General features: G+C 46.9%; 1 protein-coding gene across 4 annotated transcripts in view; it reads right to left on the bottom strand.

Moving 5' to 3' along the window:
* Nucleotides 1–22588, bottom strand: part of LOC119455782 (uncharacterized) — a 162246-nt gene that overhangs the window by 84685 nt on the left and 54973 nt on the right. For 3 of the 4 annotated variants that reach the window (XM_049669299.1, XM_049669298.1, XM_049669300.1), the window contains exon 1: nucleotides 17565–17895. The exons of the other annotated variant lie outside the window; for it this stretch is intronic. In XM_049669299.1, coding sequence (XP_049525256.1) covers nucleotides 17565–17682 — 118 coding nt within the window. In that variant the 5' untranslated portion in view covers nucleotides 17683–17895. Of the gene's footprint in view, nucleotides 1–17564; nucleotides 17896–22588 lie in introns of those variants that run through there. 4 annotated transcript variants of the gene reach the window in all.

Below are 22588 nucleotides of genomic sequence, written 5' to 3' on the forward strand. Positions count from 1 at the left end.
TCCCTACCTAACCATATAAATCTTCGCCTTAAAAAGTCACATCTTTGCCCGAAAGGCGAAGCATCGATTGCGATAGCAATTAGATAGCTATACAAAGTAAGGATACCAGGTTTATAGACCGTACAAGCTTTTGAACATTCGCTTACTAACTTAACAAGCGCGGTGTCACACGCTCACAGACAAACATGAACACATCTCACTCGATGACCGTGGACACACGCTGTAAAACGCTGGCGTGAGGAAGCGAGGCAGCAGCAGCGAGTGAAGTGACCTCCGTGCTGAATGCGCAAATGAAGCTTGTAGAAAAGTAACAAGACACGAAGAAACCAGACAGAGAGCTACTCATCATTCCAACTTCTTTTGCAGTGCCCGCCTGCGCACGTGTATTCGTATTTTCCTACAAACTCCCGCCCCCGAGTAGCATTGTCCAATTAGAGCTCGTACGCGTACAATTTCTGCACTGGCCTTCTTATAAACTTGCCATCAGCCCTCAACGCACCTAGACTCTGTCCCAATCGCAGATCGCTTTCAAGACAGGGCACGCGCGGCCGCGCTCAGCCGCGTCATGCGAAGCCGCCGCTGGAGTAGAACTCACGCCCCCCCCCCCCCCCCCCCCCTGCCCCCGGTGCTTTGCGCGCGCCCTCCCCGCCTTCCTCCCTAGCGCGTGCGAGATCGAGCCAGCATCTTCCGCTCACCCTCGCAAGCTTTGACTCGCACACGCAGCATACGGCGCAGCCACGATGTTATCCCACTTTGACTTTATGGGGAGCATCACGGCGATGGCGATGGCCACGATGACGGCGGATATGCACTTAGAGTGTCCCTATAAGTGTTGTGCTAATTAAAGAACCTGGGGCCGAATTCGGCCCCTGTTCTGTACAAAAAGAAAAAGTCCGCCCCTGATACGTAACATCCTCGATTCTACCCCCTCCCATCCCTCACGCTCTTACCCTCCCCATTCACTCCTCCCATGATGGATGCAATGGTGGTTTTACTGAATTCTATTCGAAAAAACGTTCTTACTCTAAAACTGATCGTAGAAGCAGGTGTCAGCCAATCGTGGTGTTGGACATATCATGAGCGAAGGCGGCTGGCCAATGGCAAGCAGCACTTACGAACGAGAAGCTTTGTCAATTCGGCCCCTGTTCTGTACAGAAAAATGGCCGCATATCTGCTTGTTTCGCTGCAAATGACATCGAAAGACGATAGTCTTCGGCCGCCCCTGATATGTAACACCCTCTCTACTCTCCCCTCCCACCCCTCACGCACTTCCCCTCCCCTCTCACCCCTCCCATGATGGATGCAATGGAGGTTTTGCTGAATTCAATTCAAATTTCCCGCGTTCGCCGTGTTCTCGCGCCATCTGTTTGGACCTTTTATTACTGTTGGCTTAAAGCCGGCTACAGAGCCGCGTCCTTAGTCGGCTTGTTTTTAACGCGTAGCTTCTCTTCGACACAATTGCTAACGCGTTGATTTTTCATTTACTAGCGTAAAACCCAGTCCAATATGTATGCTTAATTAAATGAGTGCTGCGGATCACGGTTATGTACATATATTTTGTCTTAAAAAGGCCTGAGATTTCCTTTGCGCTGTATAATGTAGACGTGTATGACCCCGTGCCACCAATGCTAGTAGCTTGGTTGGTTTTGGCCGGGCGGTTGAATCGAGTGACAGACAGACAGACAAAAGTTTTTCGCATTTAGGTAGCCCAAATGGAGTGTTTTACATACGAATTAAAGCAGCTGAACGCAGACGCTATGCGCTCGTTGTGAATACTCCGCACAATTTGTCCTAACTCGAATGTACCGATACCAAATGAGCAGGACGACTGCACTGTTTGCAAGAGGTGACGTTAGTTCCTTTCCACATTTTAGCTAGAAAGCTGGTAGCCTGCCCAGCCAAAAAAGACCTCCGTATGGAAGCTACGTTATAATTAACCATATTTTACTCTTCCCCACGTAGCAATGTTACTGTGGCAATCATGCCATTTTCTGTTTAGGCAAGTGGTTCATTCAGCTCCGGCTAGTCGAAGACACCTTATGACCTCAGGCACAAAGAGAAGACAGCAGAGAGAACCCGTTTGCTTGGAGTTTGAGACCTGAGCCGGAGAGCTCCTGACGGGGCGAAATTCAATTTTCTTCCAGCCAAGGTAATTGAATGATCGATGATGCAAAGGCTTCTTCCGCGGCCAATTAGGTGGTTTGCCTCAGCAGCCGTTTCTGGTTCGTGTTGCTTTCTTTGCTGTCGAGACGAGAGTGGCGCGGCCTCGCGGTCGAAGCCGCGCGGTGCCTGCCAAAGGGAGGGCAGCTTCATTCCATTAATCCGCTCCACGTTGCAGTTCGCGCTGAAGTGAGAATTGGAAAAGGATGGTTACTCTGTCACACTTACTTTCTTCTGCTGTCTGTTTTTCAGTATTTTTTTTTCCTGAAGCGCTAGACATGCCTGATATCTTCATTTGACACTTTTTTTTTGTTTACGCACGTGGAGACTTTGTGGACGTGGAAGCGAAAACGCGCCGCACAACCAGATAGTCAAGAAGAAAACCTTAGTCAACACACCAGCTGGCATCCAGGCCAGTTCGCAAGCGCGGGAAACACTTTCCAGTATTAAACCTCTGGTGTATTGTTGTTCGGGTACAAACGTTTGTGGGCGGTCCAAATACTAGGGGTGTGTGCTGATAGCGATTTTTGAGACCGAATCGAATACGAATCGAGTACGAATCGAATAGCGCCAGAAGGGAATCGAATCGAATATCGAATGTCGAATACTTTTCGAATAGTTTTCAGATAATGAACTGCCGTTACCAGAATTAATATTGAACGATGTTCACACCCCAGTATTACTTAAGTTAGCAAGTTTCTGTCATTACATAGTACGTTATGAAGTGTTGTTTAATAAAAGCACACATGGCGCTTTAGGAGCAAACAAGTAGTTTCTTCGCATGCACAGGGCTATTCAGAGAGCGCGAATCATCGCTGTACAGCCTGTAAAATATGGCTACCTAAGTGACGTAGCCCGGGGCCGTATTCTGCGACGATCGCATCGGCGATACTATCGCCTTCACGCGACGTAGTGCTCAACCAGCCAGTCAACTCCTCCTATTTCGCTCAACCAGCGGATCAGCGCACACCTGACGGCGATACTGTCGCCGAAAGTGATCATCGCAAAATACGTCCCTTGCTTGAATACGCAAGTTCTAATGTTTTATGCATACAATATGCCCGCGGGGTGAAATTCCCCGTATTCTTGCTCCAACTTTATGTTTATTTGGGCACAGTTGACGTTTTGAAATATTCGAATAGTATTCGAAATGCATTAAAAAATATTCGCATTTACGAATAGTGGCTATTCGATTCGAAGGCCGAATCAAATGGCACACTATTTGATTCGCTATTCGAAAGTTTCAAATATTCGCACACCAGTATCAAATACGTAGCTCTCTATTAGAAGCAATCTCACAGTAAGAACACACAAGAAGCATCACTGGATGCATCAGTATACAACACAACTTACCATAAAAATCTATTCAGAACTGCGTGCACTAATATTATAATAAATTTGTTAGTTCATATGGCTGCAGGGCGTCTGCGAGTCTCAAGAGTGATTCAAAATATTGATTATCTGAGATGTCTAATACAATTTGAACATTTCTTTTTTCTATCGAAGCATTACATCTGATGTATTCTGCTTTCCTGGTTGTTTGGCTGTGGCCGTACGCGAAGGCTTCTTACGATTTCTGGAGAGCACACGCTTGCGGAAAAAAAAGAAAGAAAAATACAAAATCACGCATATAGCGGCTATGCAGTGAACGGTTAAAACCTACCTACCATGAAGCTTTCTTTTTTCCCCTAAATTTTCGCCCAACCATCTCAACAGTGCGCTTTAGTATAGTACCTTTTTGCTTCCTCTGAAGTTGCCCCGCTGAACCTACTGACAACAACACTCGGTTTGGTCAAACTTAAACTACATTATACTTACAGTATTTATAAGTGCTTATTTACGTGCATTTTTTAGAAACAGAAACATATTTCGTATTCAATTCAATATTCGGAATTTGGAATTTCCTAGTATAATTGTATTCGCTTTCGCTAGAAGGTTCCAATGTTTGCGCGGAGCCAAAATAATTTGCAAGCTAAATCAATGTTACTCTAAAGCTTTCAGCGATTGGCCGAAGAGTATTCATGAAACGCAGGCTGTTTCCTCCTGCGCGAAATTAAACGTTTCGGACCGCCAGGCAACGAGCGGAGAAACCGCGAAGAGAATGCTCCTCTTCTTTTTTCGTGGACTTCGCAGTTCCGGCGGGAATTTGAGCTACAGAAAGATAATTACAGCGGGAAAGGCGTGTGATGAAGCCGCCCGAACCACGGCTCCCGTCCCAGATTCCTTCGTTCAGAAGAGACACTGAAGATAAGGCGAACGTAGAGAGGCATTAAAAAAAAGAAGAAGAAGAAAGGAAGCTCTCTTTTCTCATTAGCAGCAAGGACGTGGTGTAGCGCCACGTTATCTTTCGTTTATATTCGTGGAGCTTGCAGTCTGCCGATCCTTTAATTAGTGCTTCTGAAAAAAAATTGCCTTTTTTTCTTTTAATGGCGCAAATAGGACGAAAAGAAATAATTATAAGTGAGTAAGGACAACACAATGCGCCATGCGGTTGGGCTCTCGACTCTTTTTTTTTCTTTCTTGTTTATGTGCTTTTTTAAATCAGGAGTTAAGGTAAAAAATCTCGCTAGTTGATGGGCACGAGCAGGTTTCCTAACGATCGCGTGGGGCTCTGTTCTTCCGGCGGCAAGAGCTGCTACCGAGGATATTGAGGTTGAAGTTTTCAATATCCATGGCTGCGCTGAAGCTATAGATCACCACCTCGTTAGCTCGCTTAGACTGAAGGCAGCTTCATAGGAGAAGGAGGACATGAAATATAAGGAGGTCGACCAGATGCATAAATTCTAAAATGAAATAAATTTTACGAGAAGTTGCATATCTCAGGAAATATCTATTAGCCGGACGTTACAGTGCTGTGTTGTTTGTTTGGGTATGAAGAATAAATATAACAAAAGAGACATACAGAGACAGACAGACCTGGTAGCACACCGAAAGGAGATGTAAACATGTCTTGTTATCTCAGAATTTAGTGATCGAGAAACAAAATGTCAAGCTTCGTTAAACGGCTTTACTGCGATGATAAACTGCAACGTGTGCTGCGTCTCATTACTGTCCTATTGGCTACCGCTGTACCACTGATATCACAGCGTTCGTACCCCGAAGCGCTCTAGTATGATAGAATCCTTGCGAATATTGATGGCGGGCTGAGTTCACATAGTTTGTCCTTTGCTAGAGCTATTTGCCACTGGCCGGCTGCCTAAGCTGATAATATTATTTCGGAGTATTACGCCTACAAGGCGCACCAGTATGCAAATAAACCCTTCGCTCCAACTCGGACTTGCACCCGGAGAGCACCGACGCGAGGCACCTCTTCAGTGTCGGCTGTAGTTCGGAGTTGCCTTAATAACAGCTTATTCAGCACTAAATAGAATGGCTCACAATGCTACACGTGATGTCTGCGGCTGCGAAGAAAACGTGGACCTCTCGCTTGCCGGTGTCCTCGATTTTATATAGAAGATACAATAAATATCCAATGCCTTGGGGCGACTAGACTATTGTCCATTGGTCGTATGCAGACTGTACTGGCACACGGTCACAACCGATCATCGGCCAAGATAGCAGTGAAGGCACTTTTGTGCTTTTTGAAGACGACTGGCTAGTGCGAGCGCCTCTGATTGGTGCTGTATACGGGCGCGTAGACATATTCACCGCGTCTTTCTCGTCTCGCTCATCTTTATATTCCCCTATTGCCGTTTCCCAGAGCAAAGTATCCAACCGGACGCTTTCCAGGGTAAAGATCCCTGCCTTCTCTCTTTCTTTTCACTCTCCCTTCACCAACGACCGAACGGCGCCTGTTCTCACCAGCTACTCTTGCTTACTAAGTTTTTTTTTTTTTGTGAATCTCAGAATTTCTGAAACATGAGAATCTCTAATGTTTTACTCCGTCACTTCTTAGAAAAGACTCGCCCCCCAAACCCGAACACCGGTCATCCCTGGGCATAAATTGGCAGTGAATAAGGATGTTTATAACGCGTACAATGTGTTCGCAAATCCGACCTGCTAAAGCGTCCGGCTCTCTCTACGGATGCCTTACAAAAACGAACACAATCTTCTGGTGGCACAATAACGAAAGGAAATAATAAAACACAGATTCTCTTTATTATAATCTCTTTACTTGAAAAAAAATATCTAAAAAAATAACAGTCTAACTTAATATTTCATTTCGCAGGTTGCCTAAATCCATGCAAGGGCAACATGAAACTAACAACTAGATCTCTTATGACGGCTCAAGAGCGAGGCGTAACATTTCACTTATTTTTGTTAGATTTTACGTTGAACGGCGCACATTGCGCTTGGTTACCTAGCTGAGCACCGAGATGGCCCGTCCGCCACGTGTGAGGTGCCAAAGCAACAAATTTTGCCCCCCCCCCCCCAAAAAAAAAAAAAAGGAACGAGCGGCGCGTGGAACGACTATACTTCCCAAACATCGTCGGGTCGGGCCATTTCCTCTGTCGTTTCGACGCGCGGCTGTCCGAAAGAGATGCGGCAGGAAACGGCAGGGCGCTGTGCAAAGACGGAAAGGAAATTGCAAAGACCAAAAAGGTGACGAAAGTGCATTAGGAGGTGTCGCCATGAAAACCATAATGAAAGAGATAGTAAATAAAGAGAACAAGAAATTTGGTAAAGACGGAAGAAGGGGCAAAAAAAGCGTGAAGGAAAGAAAAGACGGCGCCGGTTCGCATTAGGGAGCTGACACTTTTCTTCAGCCACCCGCGCTGAGACACGGGAAATAATATATGAGGATCTTCCATCTCGCGTTGTCGGCGCGGCCTCACACCATTCGCTCGAACTCGTGCGAAAGAGAAAGCAAGCGAGAGAGTGCGGTGGCTACGCGAGTCGAGCGCTGGAACTGGAAACCACTTGCACACACCGTCGCGGTGAGAGTGCACGCGGGGGAAACGGATTGAGGGCAAGCGACGACGACGGGATGGGCAGGGAAAATAACGCGGCGAAGATTCACCGCAGTAATTTCGACGCGAAAATAAATGAGTGAGGAAAAGGGTATCATCGGTCGTACGTCCGACGAGACCGGCCGGTATACGGTCTATGTGACCAACGGGAAAAACTGCAGGTGGGGAAGAAAAAGTGTGCGGGAGCGGCGCATTGCTTAGTACGGGAATAGGGAGGGGGGGGGGGGTTAGATGAGGGGGCGGGCATCAGTGAGTGAGTGTTGGGGAACGGGGGTTCTCTATGGGATTGGTATTCGGAGGGCAGCTGCGGCCTGGCCATGGTTACGGAGGAGGGGAATTACGGATGATGATTGGAGACAGCCGGTCGCGGCGCTCCGCATTTGCACAGCGAGATAGAGAATGAGAGGGAGCGAGCGAGAGAGAGAGAGAGAGAGAGAGAGAGAGAGAGCTGGGTCTTAGAATAACGGTGCCCGTCTAGCTAAAGCCTTTAGCGTGATGCCAGCCCCAGGCCTCGGGCTAGTGGTGGCCGGGGCAACAGACGGAGGTTGGAACGATCGTGCCAGTCGAAGGAGCAGCGAAATGAGCATCTCGTCGTTGAGCTTTCTCTCTCGGCATCGCCGGCGTTCCTCCTAAGCCCGGATGTACAAAAACGCGAGCGCGGGGCGTTTCGACGAGAGTGCACGCGCGTGCGCACGTTTGTGTGGTGTTGCTTCGCTATGTTTGCTTCTGTCCAACCCGATCCCTTGTGCCGTCTCGTTTCTATATTTGTTTTCGTGTTGCACGCGGAACCGAGGAATGTGCCCTCGTCGATCGATTGAGAAAGCAATCGACGCTGTCGTGAGGAACCAATATGCGGGCTTTCCGAACCGTGCGATTCCCAGTGGCGCTCGAGACGCCCAGACATGGAGTTTTCTGAGGTGCGTTTTAGGTGGCGCAAGGCCGTATGCTTATTTTGTTGCTTTTTTTGTTTTACTTGTTTCTTTGTTATGCGTGTCTACTTTGAGTCCGACACCAGTCGCTCCGGTACGATTGTATTGACTTTGCGAAGCTGTTCGCAGGTACAGCTACAGCACGTGGATAAATCAACCCAACTGCCACGTCAAGCCTGATTCGAGAGTTTGAGAGCTGCTTCGATGTAGGTTGCATGAGATTAGTTTGTTGCGAATGTGCTTTCATACTCAATGGAAATAGGCTAAATGACAGCTTCGTCGAATTGACAGCACCTCTCAAACTGTTTTTTTTTTACAAATCAAGAAGGAAATTAAGACGTCGCATTGAATATGTATTTTTTCTATAAACTGAACTTGTGCTTTGACATTACCGTAGCAGTAATAATGGAGATGATGATACATAAAAAATGATGACATGTATTATGTTAGTCTGCATGTGTGGTCAGCAAATATTGAAAGGGTGAAAATTTTGCCAGTGCCAAACAACCTTGTCGATCCGCATTCATACCTTTCAAGATTACGATCTCCATCTTCATCTATCGTTATATCTTCTTACCCGGACAAACAATCTAAGTTCCACCTCTTGAACATTTCATGCAGTGCCTAGAACTTTAACTATTCCTCAATGGTAGTCGTCTCAAACTCAATCTTTCTTATTCCGAATTCGCAAATCTATCTGAGCATATTGATTAGAGCTATAATTGCTCTTCTGAAAGGTAGAGTTCTTGGTAGCGATCACTTCGGTTCCATACAGTATTTATTTATACATAAATATGTGGTCGAGATATGTACTTCATCAATACTTCTTTTTGGGCGAGTTGGTACATCTTGAAACTTTGGGCAATAGCGCAAACAGACGACCACAAGAAGGGAGACACGTACACGCAAGCGCTTGTGTGTACGTGTGTCCCTTCTTGTGGTCGTCTGTTTGCGCTGTTGCCCAAAGTTTCGAGATATGTAATTGGAAAATTTAGAACGATCGCCTCGGTCAAGGTTTTTCATTTAATTAAATAGCTTACTCTGCAGCATAAGACGGTTATTGCTTCTTATATACGCGTGCATAGCAGGTTCTACCCACTAAAGTACGGCGCAAACATAAATACAGGTATATCGATGGTTGTTCTGTGGGTGGATTGGTTGAGGCCCTGCTTTCCACAGGTAGTACCGCCTTAATTAGCGCAGTCTGGGGCCCTAGAGAGACACTGCAGGAGGTACGGTGAGTTTGATACAGCAGCTTGACGAGGGCAGGAGGAACAAGTCCCGCTGAAGGTTTACCGACAATCCGCAGGCCATAAACATGTTGCAGCTGGTGTCGATGCAGCCCCACGCGAATCCATCTCAGCGCAACCTCCTCGTGGTGGGAGGAGACGGCGCGGGAGGTCTCATTCACAGACATTTATCAGTGCAAGTGTGGAGCGGCGAAGAACTTCCCTTTCAGAGAGCCGTGTGATCACTTGGATATTACGGGATAAGCGGTAGAGGATATTGCGGCTGATAGTTCGCGATTAGCCACGTCTGCCTGAGTGTGTCCTGTGGAGGACAAATGGGGTATCCATACATTTTCCAAGCGTGTAGTTTATCTCTACCTTCAGTGACGTTTTCATCCATGCGTTTGACTTATGTTTTCTACATCTTCTCATAGAGCACTCAAGCGACACTGTGCGCAAATAAATACATTAAAACCAGAACAAAATCTGGCACAAGGGAGGTGTTTTTTTCTCTCTGATACCTCCTCGAAAATAAACCATGCAGATCCAAAGCATATGCTGGAATCAATGTGAAGCTAAGCTTTAGCAAGGCGGTTATTTAAATGCTTTACAACTAACGACGATGCATACAATTTTGTTTACCATCATCCTATGCAGTGAGTAATCTTACGGAACGTTTTTTTGATTATCGATCAATAGGGTCACAACGTTATTGTGTCAGTCAATTTCGACGTTTATGCACTGCAGCGTTCACAAGCTATGCCAAAGCGAAAACTCCAATTCATGCGGATGTGCAGTGTGAGACGTACACGCAGCGATATATGACAAGGACGAAGGCGATATATATGATCCTTGCTGAACCATCCCTATACCCGCTTCCCCCAGTGCAGGGTAGCAAACCGGACGCGCGTCTGGTTAACCTCCATCCCTTTCCTCTCTTCTATTGATCTCTCTCTTCTTCGGAGAGAACAACGGTGATGACATTTGTGTGCACCGAAAAGTACGATACCTATAAAGCAACATTTAGGCATTCTGTACCTCTTGTGTCGCAGTGGGTCACATTCATTCTGGAGGAGTGGCCAAGAACGGGAACATACCCAGAGCCACATACCGAATGGCTAAATAAAACAAATAAAGTAAATCAAAGAACCTGTAAAATATATTGAACTATCCATTCTGTTAACAAATCGGTGTGCCTTAGATATATGAGTGAGCCGACATGAGATGTTCAGGTTTTACGTAGGAACCGTAGTGGTACATGCCCATTCTCGAGGATCGCCTAGGAGCGGGCACACGAATGTACTTAGTGGCTAAATCAACGAAAATAAAGTAAATACAAGAATACGTTATCTATTATTCCCCCCGCTGACTAACAGATCGGTGTGCCTTTAGAGATGCCCGTGAGCCGAAATTATGTGTTCAGGTTTTTTTTTACAGAAAATTAATACAATAATTACTATAAGTATTATCTGCATGATTGGTATGCATACTTGGTCAGCACACAAGGGTTGTATAAGCCACTTCACTTGTACTTTCATATACCTAGCATTCGCATATATATTGACAAATACACCGAAATAGCGATCTACCAAACAGCAGCCAGGCAGCCACGCGAAACCCGGGAAAGTAGGCAGTCATGATGATGATGATGAGAATTCACCGACGATTACGATACTGGCTAATGCGAAATTTGAGCACAGACTTATACGTGTTTTCATTTCGCGATATACTGGCTGGCGCGGACAATATGTCTCGCGCGGCACGTTGCAAACGGAGCGAAGTGTGGCGCGACTGCATCGCTAATCGAGAAATCGCGAGAGGCAGCACGTGGGTGACGCGTGGGCGCGATTAACAGCAGCAGCCCCAGACAAACCTCCGCTCATGGAGCGCTTTGTTTCCATACAGACGACGCGCGCTGCTCTGGCGCCGTCTCGTAGCCATCGTCGCTGCAGAGCCAGTCTTGCGCGGCGTCACGCTTTTCTTCTTAGGCTTTCGCCATACCTTCCTCCTCCGCTTTCCGCCTCATGGTTTTGCTGCCCCCTCCTCGTCCGCTTTCCTCCTCGCACTCTCTCCGCTTTCGCTTTTATCTTTCGCTGTGCTCATTCGCTCGGTTACGAGGGACGCCGACGCTCGCCGTAGGAACGGGCGCCTAAGAGCTGCGCTCTAAATATTTTATTGAAAAACAAAAAGAGCTTGGGTTACGGGAAGACTGGTCAGGTTCTTAGTCCAGGACATCGTTGGCTAAAGCCGCTGCCCGTGCTCTTTCGACGAGGGCTCGTTGCTCTTCGAGATGCGAGCTGGATTAGCCTTCCAGCCCTCCCATGTTGCCTGATTTATTATGGCAATACTACTAGTTTGCCGACAAGCCCATCCCATATGGTGTAAGTGTGCGTTCTGGCCATAAAAGTTGCACTGCGCTGTAAAGAGCTCGGGCTCAATGGCGTGCAACTTGGCTGGATTATTAAACACATATTTTGTAGCCAACGAAGGTGAGAATCGTCTGATTTCTTCTTCTGACTCCCTTAAAAAAAGAAAAAAAAGTAATGGAGTGCTGTGCGTATCAAGTAACTTTTTTTCACAACAAAGCACCGAACAGTGAAGCAGAGCGGAACACAATGCAACACAACAGAGGATGTATCCTGCGCCACTTACGGCCGCCTACACTTGCTTTTACATTATTGCGATTTACACGAGTCCCATTTGACGTCTCCCTAACGTATGCTTCTTTGCAAGCACAACCATTGTGCGGTAAAGCACGCTTGCAAGGAAGCTGGCGGAGGCCAGGTTCAGGCCGGGAGATGCATGCTTTACATGCTTGTTTGTTCAACGCTTACCGCTCTCGTTCCCACGAACAAGGTAAAAAATGAACATAACGTTTCTTCCGTGTTTGTTCTTCTTGGAAGCGTAAGGGGAGACCTGACAGGAAAGTGCATGTTGTTGCTACCCGAACGAAAGCTTTTGCAGCCTGTCGCTGGCGGCTGCTGATGTGCGAGAAGCGGTTGCTAACGCGTTCTCGCCGATTCCACGTTTCGCCGGGGGATCAGTCACGGTTTCCATGGCCACGCAGCGTCCGTCAAAATAAAGCGCCCGTGTGATGCTGTAAGACAAGCAAAAATTCATAGAAATGAACAGTCTCTGTGTCGTCAACAAGCGCCGGTCACCGCTCTTTCTTTGCCCTTTTTAGGTGCGCGCCAGACGGTCCATCTTTGGCCGGCATCGGGGAAAAAATAAGAAAAATAAAAAGAAGTGGACCTGGTTCTGTTCATGAGACATACGTATACCTTGCGGTTCTGATACACCTTTTAACGTCCACATGCCGTCGGTAGAAAAAGACTTGCGCTTTAGGAAATGGATCGACGAATATCTCTATGAAAGTAAAAGAACAGAAAGGACAGGACCGATGGATTGTATTCCAAGTATAGAATGTATGGGGTGGGGGGGGGGGGGGTGAGAAAGCAAATCGATGAATGAATAAGACGACCTGCAGAGGGTTCATGTATTCGGAAGCGTGATTACAGTCCGCGCGGTTCCACGTTGCTACAAACGAGAAGTTGCGACATTAACATTTCTCTATAATCAAGCGGACCTTACCTAACTCCTCTCTTGGCAGGGTACCTAAACCACGCTAATTAGTCAAAGGAAGAGGAGACACGAACGGGGAACCAAGGTACGTGCAACCATTGCCGTCGGTATACTGCAGATTAAATGCGACAGGTGAGTGTTTTCAAGCTTCGCAAATATATCAAAGAGCTCGCTCGATACTACTGTCCACATGCTCGCCGGACTCACTAGAATCAGTTTATTTGAACATTACAACACGTAAATACACAAAATCACGTGAACTGCCAACTCCGTTTTACTTCCACACTACGAAAGATCACGTATGCCAACGACACCGTAGCTATCGTTTCAGCGTTGCTTCGCGCACTGCTACGTCATCAGGGTCGAAACATTGCCTTGTTCGCTTTCGATCCTCTATCCCAGTGTTAAAGGGCAGTTCATTCAACCAATGCACAGCGCGAGAACCTAAGTGCTACAGGCGCTTATGCCCTATTTTTTTCCCTCCCTCGCGTCGGTATTAGTTATGCAACTCGCCGACGCAAACGTGTAAAAATGCGCAACTTAAAACACCTTCTAGTGTTTCTGATGCTGTGCCGCGCAGGGCACTGCCTCATAAAACTAATAAATAAGTAAAGGAGAATTAGTAGTTCAGAGCCGGAAAAACTGTTACACCGTTCCTAACTTAAAAATACATTCGGGCAGAACTGACCTATGGTGCCTATCCGAGTATGCGAATAGCCGCAACGCGTCATGCATGACGCGTGCACTGCAGCCGGACTCCTCTCTCTCACTTTTCCCTGGACACGCTGTGCCATCTGGCGGCACCGCCGTGAAGTCCGCACATTCCCAGTGGCGCAGTCCCACGTGAATGACACACTTTTTATACTGCACTATCTTAGGGATCGGCCCACATTTTTTGGTGCGGTCGCTACACGGCTCGATAGCCGGAAACAAACCTGGCCATACAATGCCACGAATACCATTCGTATTAAACAAAATATTCCACTTTCGGCATAAAGGCGAAGCAATGAATGCGATAGCAACATGTTAGAATATTACACGAAGTGTAAGACTCGTAGCTGTAGTGACAGCATGAATTGAAGTAAACGTAAGCTAAGTAAAAACGAGCTGTTGCGCTAGGGACCCTCTGTTTGAATCCTGCCATCGGACAGTTTCATTTATATTTTTTATTTTAAGCCATCTTCGTTATTAGCGACTTTACCGCCACTTTTCTGTATCGGGTATGTTTCAAACCCCTTTCCTGGACCAATTCCGAAGGTAGTGGACAGCCGCGCCAATAAAATTACGTCATTTCTAGGTTCGAGCTCTGTTTTTGTTTCGCACTTTTATTATTGAAGTCAGAGAAGATTTAAGATAAAAGACATGCACTGTAGGTGTTTTGTTTCATGACATTTGTTTTTGGGCTGCCATTATTCTGAGGAATAATTTTGTCAATAATGTAAGACCTGGTATGAGCAAGTTTAGTGATAAAATGGTATGCCAATACAACCCGCATATGCCGCTTGTCATATAGCACACATATACCGAAATATATACGGAACCTCACGGCGACGCCGACGGCAACAATTCGCTTGGAGTGCCCATATAATTGCTATCGCAATAAAACTAGTATGACACTAGTGTAAGAAGCCATCTGCGTCGAGCTGTTCGTCTAGATACTTCCCTACTATCACCCGGATCTTATGCGTTGCCGAGAAAGCGGCGTGTTATAGGTTGGCGCTGCGCCTCTGCCACAACACAAAGAGCGTGACGGTGAATACTAACTGGGCGAAAAGGTTACGATCACTTTGCCGTCGAGCCTGGGGTAAAACTCTAACCACGTGCCATATTATGCATTCAAAAAAGGGTATTGTGCGCAAACTCACGTACGTATGTTTATAGTTTGTTTTATACGTCCTTTACTTGTTCATGCATTGCTCCTGTTTCAATGACACTTACCGCGATCGCTCCGCGCAAACCTTCTAATTCGCATCCTGAATTCTCGCTTTGACCACATGCGCAATTAAAAAAAACACACACATTTGTTACCGATTTGTGAAAACGCAGGCAGCTAGCAAAATTGCCCAATACCTTGGTTTGCAGCGTATGCGCTTTGAATTTGTGCTCAAAATAATTAGCTGATATTGGAAACGGCACATAGATACCATCTTGAGCATACCTTATATATTTTTCGAAATCTCTCCCGAACACACGCACGTACGCACGCACGCACGCACGCACGCACGCACGCACGCACGCACGCACGCACGCACGCACGCACGCACGCACGCACGCACGCACGCACGCACACGCTTTCTCTCTCCTTCTCTCGCACGCACGCACACAGGTGCTAGAGGAACCGTAGGACCACATAAGTACGTCGGTTAAGTGAAACATTGCTCTTTCTGCACTACGAAATCGATACCAAACATCAATAAAACGACACAGCTTATGGAAAAATCAAAGGCTCCAGTTTCAAAGCGTCAGCATTTTTTTTATCAAAGAAGGAGAAGAAAGAGCTATCACTTGGAGTGCTCGACATTGATTCCGCATTAGAATGAATGAAATGCGCTCGTACTTATTAAAGTGTCTAGCTTTATTTTGGAACTAAACGTGGTATTTTCGTGTCTAACCGTTTTCATGGGCCACCAATCCCGAAGATAGGACAGTCTAATGCGGTAAAACCGCACGGTAAAAACCACAGTAAGAATACAGCGGTTAAAACCGCGGTGAAAACCGCTTTGGTACCCGAGGTAAGGGCAGCGATATCACATTTTTTTCCTCGTGATAGCTAGCGTTTTGAGACGCTGTCGTCAAGGCACTGCGTTTCTGGTCGCAGACGTTGCACGGGGTTCCGAACTGGTCCTTGAGGAAGTGGTGCTCGAATTACCGGTCTGCTCCAGCGTACGGGTAAGGCACGGTGGTAAGGGGAGCAACAACAACCGGGCAGCATAGTGTCACAAGTTACCACCTACCAAAGCATGCCAAACGCATTCTTGGATAGCAACCGGGGTTGGTTCTTCATAAACTTTATATGGCTTGTTCACACCGACTGCAATAGCTTCCTGCAACGCTCTTGACGAGTACAAAAGCGCTAAAGTGCGGGTACCACAACAAAACGATGATCAATGGGACAAGACACCAAAACATGGACACACATAATCTGGTTCATATATTATCCTCCATTTGGCCATTTTTGATGCGATAGCATCAAATGGTCCATTGAGCGAATAAGCCGGCGTCTGTAGCAGCGAAAGGGCACCTAAATTCCCATTGGCTGCGACACCACGTGATGCGCGTGCCTCGACGGAGCAGAGCGGGCCAAAGAGAACAGCTGCTGCGCTGGCGAGCCAGGTGTTGTGTGAGGGGAGATGGCATCACCGCGACGCGACGCCACGTCACCCTCGCTCTGGGAAGTCGCCTCCTAGATAGCAGGCCTGTGCACCCTGCTTTGTGACGTCATGCTACTTAGACCGAATTTTCATTGTCACGCCCAGCGGGACAAAAGCGGTGACGTCAAAATCACCGCGCCTTACTCGGGAGCATCCCCATTAGATTCTATGGCAGTCGGGCAAGGTAGCATGACGTCATAGATCGGAGTGATCAGGCCTTGTGATATCTAGGAGGCGTTGGCCAAGTGTCTCAACGCGCTCGCTTGCCCGCGAGGAGTTGATAACTCGAAGGATCGCTCAGCGGCGTTCAATTGGACATTAATGCTTTCGCATTCACAACTGATAAGAAGTGTCACAACTGATAAGGATTGTATAGGAAAGCAATTGTATAATGTGCGGACATATCAGTAGCTACCAACACCAGTCCGGTATCGGATTCCGCGAACATAACGCACCAATCAGAGGCTCGCACTGCTTGCAGTACCAACGTGGACAAGTAAATTTCTGCGGCTAAGCAAGAATGTAAGGAAGCTGCATGCCCCCATATGTATGTATGTATGTATGTATGTATGTATGTATGTATGTATGTATGTATGTATGTATGTATGTATGTATGTATGTATGTATGTATGTATGTATGTATGTATGTATGTATGTATGTATGTATGTATGTATGTATGTATGTATGTATGTATGTATGTATGTATGTATGTATGTATGTATGTATGTATGTATGTATGTATGTATGTATGTATGTATGTATGTATGTATGTATGTATGTATGTATGTATGTATGTATGTATGTATGTATGTATGTATGTATGTATGTATGTATGTATGTATGTATGTATGTATGTATGTATGTATGTATGTATGTATGTATGTATGTATGTATGTATGTATGTATGTATGTATGTATGTATGCATGCTATGTATGTATGTATGTATGTATGTATGTATGTATGTATGTATGTATGTATGTATGTATGTATGTATGTATGTATGTATGTATGTATGTATGTATGTATGTATGTATGTATGTATGTATGTATGTATGTATGTATGTATGTATGTATGTATGTATGTATGTATGTATGTATGTATGTCATAGGGTGACCTTAGTGATGTACTAGCGATGCCCTTTATGGTTCCAGTGTAGTTGGAGAGAGTGGCGCTTTGTCGGCGTCTACTTGCAAAGCTAGAGATAGCCAAAGGTTGCACAACGAAGGGACCCACAAGCGCGCATTCCCACACGCAGACACGCACCCTCTCTGTAACTCCTCCGCCCACCAACGCGTGACCCATGCGGCAAAAACGATGGGCGCGTGAACGCGCGCCGCAGCAGCGCGTCACGGCAGGCGTTCGCGGCCCTGCCCCCCTCACCTGACACGGCAGCGACCAGGAGCAGGAACAGGGTGACCCAGCGACGTCGTCGAACACCGCGCTGGTTGCTGCCGATGCAAGTGGCACAGCAGGCGGGGTTCGCGACGCATAACTCCATGGCCGGCGGCACGTTGCCTCCATGGACGGGGCTGCCCGCCGGGTTCACAGTGTAGGGAACTCCTTCTATAGCACTGGCCCGTCAACTACTCCCCCGATCACCGCACAGCGAAACTGGGCCTATGATACCCCCCCAAAGCCGAACGCCGTGGGACCGCGGCTTCGATCCACGGTCGTCGTTCACGCACCACGCTGGCACACACACACCGCACGGGCGTCCGGGCACCGAGTGAGCGGATCGCGATCGTCAGGGCGGCGCTGGCGGCGCGCAGACGCCTGCCGGCGCTGCTCCGGGGGCGCCCTCTCCTCCAGACGCGAGCGCGGGAGAAAGTGAGGCGCGCCGCTTTTAGGCGTGTCGAGGCGCCTGCGGTGCTGCGCCCCGAGCACTCTTTGCTGCCCGGTCCGCAGGGAGCTCTATCTCCCTATTTTCCTTATTTCGGGTCGTTTTGTTTGCGACTCCCACGCCTGTTCCCGTTCTTGTTGTCTCACACATATATATTTTTTTTCGGACAACAGAGCTAGCTGTTCACGCACGGCCGAGAAAAAACGCCGGGAGGATGCCCGCGCGTTTCCTCCCATGGCCTCGTTTGCTCTCGAGCAACAAACGACACGGCGTTCGCCCCGCGCCCCGAATAGAGAACCAAAGCCCGATCGCTCGTTTCTTCCATACACTAGTGTGTTTTTCTGTCCTCTTCAGGCTTGTACCTAAAGCACAAGTGGGAGTGGAGGCCTAGTTTTTACGACTTGGCTAGCTGGACTCCTGCCCCGCTTGCTGCCTTCCACATTTGCGGCCACTCCTTGTGTGGAGCGTACTCTGCCTTGTGCTGTGAACTCCTACGGGAAGTACGCTGTGCTGGACCGCCGATAGTGGAACCATTATTGTAATGGTCGCACGAGTGTTGCAGACGTAATGACGAAGTGCGTTTGTTGGAGCTGGTGCCATTTTGCGTTGTTCATGCGCTGCCCTGTGTTCTATTTGCGGGGTCAAAGCGTGCTGCAGAATTACTGCCCCCGCACTAGCTGCTGCTAGCATTGCCAATAAGTTCGTAGTATGGCCCATAACACATCGCTCAGTGATTTCTTTGTTTGTTATGGGGATGGAGGCGGCTTGAAGAAGGCGAGAAGACTATATAAAGGTGGGCGGAATGCATGATTACTGCAAACAAGATTTATGTATTGCGCCCCCCTGTAACAGTCCAAATAGCAAATAATTTTGATTCTGGTTTATACAAGACGAGTATCGTCGGTGGGTTGTAGTCGGGATGATACGGTGCTTATGCATTAGTGTGAAATATGTGAAGGAGCAATGAGAGCTTTACGACTTCAGAGAATGCACGTTTCACATTTGTATTATGGTCCCTTTCTTCGTAAGAGGAATTCACCGGAGATTTTCTCTCTCTCTCTCTGTTTTTCGGGATAACCTTCAGGGATCCCTTCTGCCTTTTCGTATACCTTCTTGAGTGCGTGTAACTTTCTCGTTATATTAACTTGGTCTTCTCTTCGGGGGCGATGCACCAATAATGCTGCTTATCTTCCTTCCAAGGGCCGAGGTATTTGGCCATGTACTTCTTCTTTTGGGGTTTTACGTGCCTAAAACCAGTTCTGATTATGAGGCACGCCATTTGGCCATGTATACTCGCTCAGCAACCTCAATAGTGCTACTCAAAGCCCATCACAAGATCATGGCAGCTTGTTCCCTTCTCGACCTCCTCGAAGCTGTACTTGACGAACGTTTATATCGCAAGTAGCTTCCTCATACGTCGTTGCCTAGTTATCATGTATTTCTCTTGCGTCTTCTGACTACCGATACCACTGCACATATATTAGGCCTATCTAAATCCGTTCAGCCTTACTAAAGCTACGGCTCGTGCTGGCTGACCGTCGCCCATTCCGATGCGCCCATCGTACTAACAAGATGTCGCTGGTGTTTCAGCGGCAAATTACAGGTTGAATCTATTCTCAATGGCAGTTAGTGCGTGCAGGAACCAATCCCGCTGTCAAGAACAGATACAGCAGCGAAACTTCGAGTGCTTGCAAACGATGCCACACAATCGTTGTGAAACACACCTTGTTAGCAGCACACGTCTGCATCGACTGGACCCCTGTCTTCGGCTTCGACCTCCACCTGGACTATCCCGACCCGAAACAACGGCACTTTGCCGATTGAGACTTAGCATCGCATTTACAAAGTCGTTTGCTTTCCGCATCGAATGGTAGGGTTGTGCTCCGTGTGACCACTGCGGCGACGAGGAAACTATCCCCGCATTTTAAAAGCAGACACTCCGGCGGAACCATCACCGACATCCTTATGTAAGGGTAGATGCGCCCGTAGATTCGCCACCATCCTCCTCAGACCAAACTCTCGACCTTCCTCTAATGTAGTCATTGTCGGCATCATCATCATCAGCATTTCCCACCCCGTTCTTTTTTTCTCTCTCTACGAACCGTTCCTCAGAGCAAACTGCTTCTGTCAGCAGTGGTTAATTGGTACGTGGGGCATTAGCTTTCGTTGCGTTTCTTTCATAACAAGAAGTGGATAATTTAGTTGAGTATTTACGGTTAGTCCAGCTGGAGGAAAACACAATCAAATGAAGCGCCAAGAGAACGAAGACTTTTGTGCTTATAGAGGAAAGCGAAAACAAATGCCCAGAGGAGCAGCACTGTACGCTAACATACCTCAAAAGAGTGCTAATTCGTTCGGTATTTAACGCTTAAGAGCCCAATATTTATCATCTCCCAGTTCGCGCATTCTTTGCTTTTGCTCCCTGTCAAATAGCTGTAACCGCTAAATGTTCTTTTTTTCACAGAGCCTCTGTCACTCACTCAATCCTTTTCCAGGTTATCTGCATTACAATAAAATTTTATAGTATCTTTTGATCACTTCGTAAACACATGACCGCTCCTCTCGCAGTCATAATGAGCATTCGTTGACTTCTTGCCCACGTAGTCGTTGTCATTCCTTGCATGACCAATCCATTCCAGACTTTCCTATTTAGTCTTGGCGCCAAAGTCCGAGACTTCTTTCACTCCTGGATGTAGACGCTCGTATCTCTGCCTCCTCTTGTATATCTTTGTATATCTTGTGCTTGTACGTTTTTCAATTGCACACTCGCCTTCCTTGTTTGAAGTGCGTGTTTATTGAGTGCTTGTTGCGTGAAGTTCAAACCACTTTTTTCTTTCACGTGAACTAGCCTATCAAGTCTGCGACTAGTGGCGAAACGAGATCGGACAGTCGCCCTCAACAACGAGTTCTTTCTGCAACGCTAATAGTGGTACAAAATAATACTTGCTAAACTGACCAGAATTTGTGCAACAGTGCAACACTCTCTTCGAGCAGGTCAGAGCAAGTTACAGCTCAGGCCGACCTCTATGCCTTTCTGTAAATAATTTTCTCTCTCTCTCTCTCGACGGAATGAAGCATGGGGTGGCTCCGTGCGTTACACAGTAGTCCTTAATCTTGCCGCAGGGACACTAGATTTTCAGAGAGATATTTGTTTCACCTTCTCCAGAACCAAGGTGGCAATTTAGTGAAGTGGTGCGTAGGGCATAACTGCAAATGGATGGTTAGTACGTGATGACCGTCTACCGGGCGGCCGCAAGTATAAGCCGGAATCCAAATTGAATGCATTGTGATAGAGCTGGTAAATATATTTAAGCCTAGCAATTTTTCTGCGAACAGCCAAAGTTGACAGCTCTGCATGTGCAAGAAGTTCTGTTACGGACTGTCGAGATATATTCCGATGAGATATATTTAAACAACAAAGAAGTGGTAGTGTCAGAGATAGAAGTCGGCCTCAAATTCACCACCACCACCACCACCACCATCATCATTATCATCATCATCATCATCCGCCTCTGTTCACTTTTTGCAAAATTATTCAAGCTGCTGAGCTTTAGCATTCTGAGAAGATATATTTAAACAACAAGCGTATTAGGAGTGTCAAAGTGAAAAAAAAAGTCCAAATTCAATTCCCGATGAAACAGACGTTAGCTTCATCCCCAACAGTGCTGCATCATTTTCTTGAGGTAGAGTGCCGGACAGTGTCTGTATATTATTTTTGCTCGGCTCCTGCTAGCTGCTTTTGAGAGCATGAACGCTGAGCTTACGCCATTTCATCCCGTCTCCCCGTCGTCATCTTTCACTGTCTTTCAAGCCTACTGTGCGCTTTACGTCATCCTTTACACCGTCGATCTTCTTTCTTTATGGGCGAGGCGATTAATTGGTACTCCGCATTTTAACGCGTATAGCTCGTATTGTGGGCTTCGAATTGCAACGTGGGCGGAGTGTGTATCACTTTCCTCGTTCTTCTACCTTTTCTTTCAATGGTAGTGATAACTAATTAAGCAAGAAATTAGGTATCCGCTTCGCAGTAATTAGAACTCGGTGCGAGACTCTCTAGAGGGCTTTGCTCGTTCAAAGCTATGGCGCCGACAGAGGAGTGAGAGTTTGGTTCCATTGTGTGAAGTAAAAGAAAAAGAGAAATTATTTTTTCCTTTTAATTGTCGCTTCGACGCTCTTTCCGCACTATGGAAATGGATGTGCTAATCACTTAGAGCGGTAAAAAACGGAATGAAACGGTACTAAGAGGAAATCAGAATATCGTTGCGCATATTTGAAAACCAGGGGCCGAATTCACAAAGCATTTTCCGTTCGCAAGAGCTGCCTAACGATTGGCTGGTCCCCTTCGCTAATAAGACGTTGTAGATGACGTCTGGCTGGAACTTGCTCTTATGAGCACATTGGGCGTAATAACTTCTTTGTGAATGCCTCTCTAGATCTTTATTACGGATCTATTGGTTCAGTTACATACCGGTTATTAACAAAGATTCTCAAAATTATCAATTGCAGAAATGCTCAGCATCAGCGATTCTACGTTTCCTTACTATAACGTGCGTTGTCATGACAA

This window comes from Dermacentor silvarum, chromosome 6, assembly GCF_013339745.2.
Source record: "Dermacentor silvarum isolate Dsil-2018 chromosome 6, BIME_Dsil_1.4, whole genome shotgun sequence".
Classification (NCBI taxonomy): Eukaryota; Metazoa; Arthropoda; class Arachnida; order Ixodida; family Ixodidae; genus Dermacentor; species Dermacentor silvarum.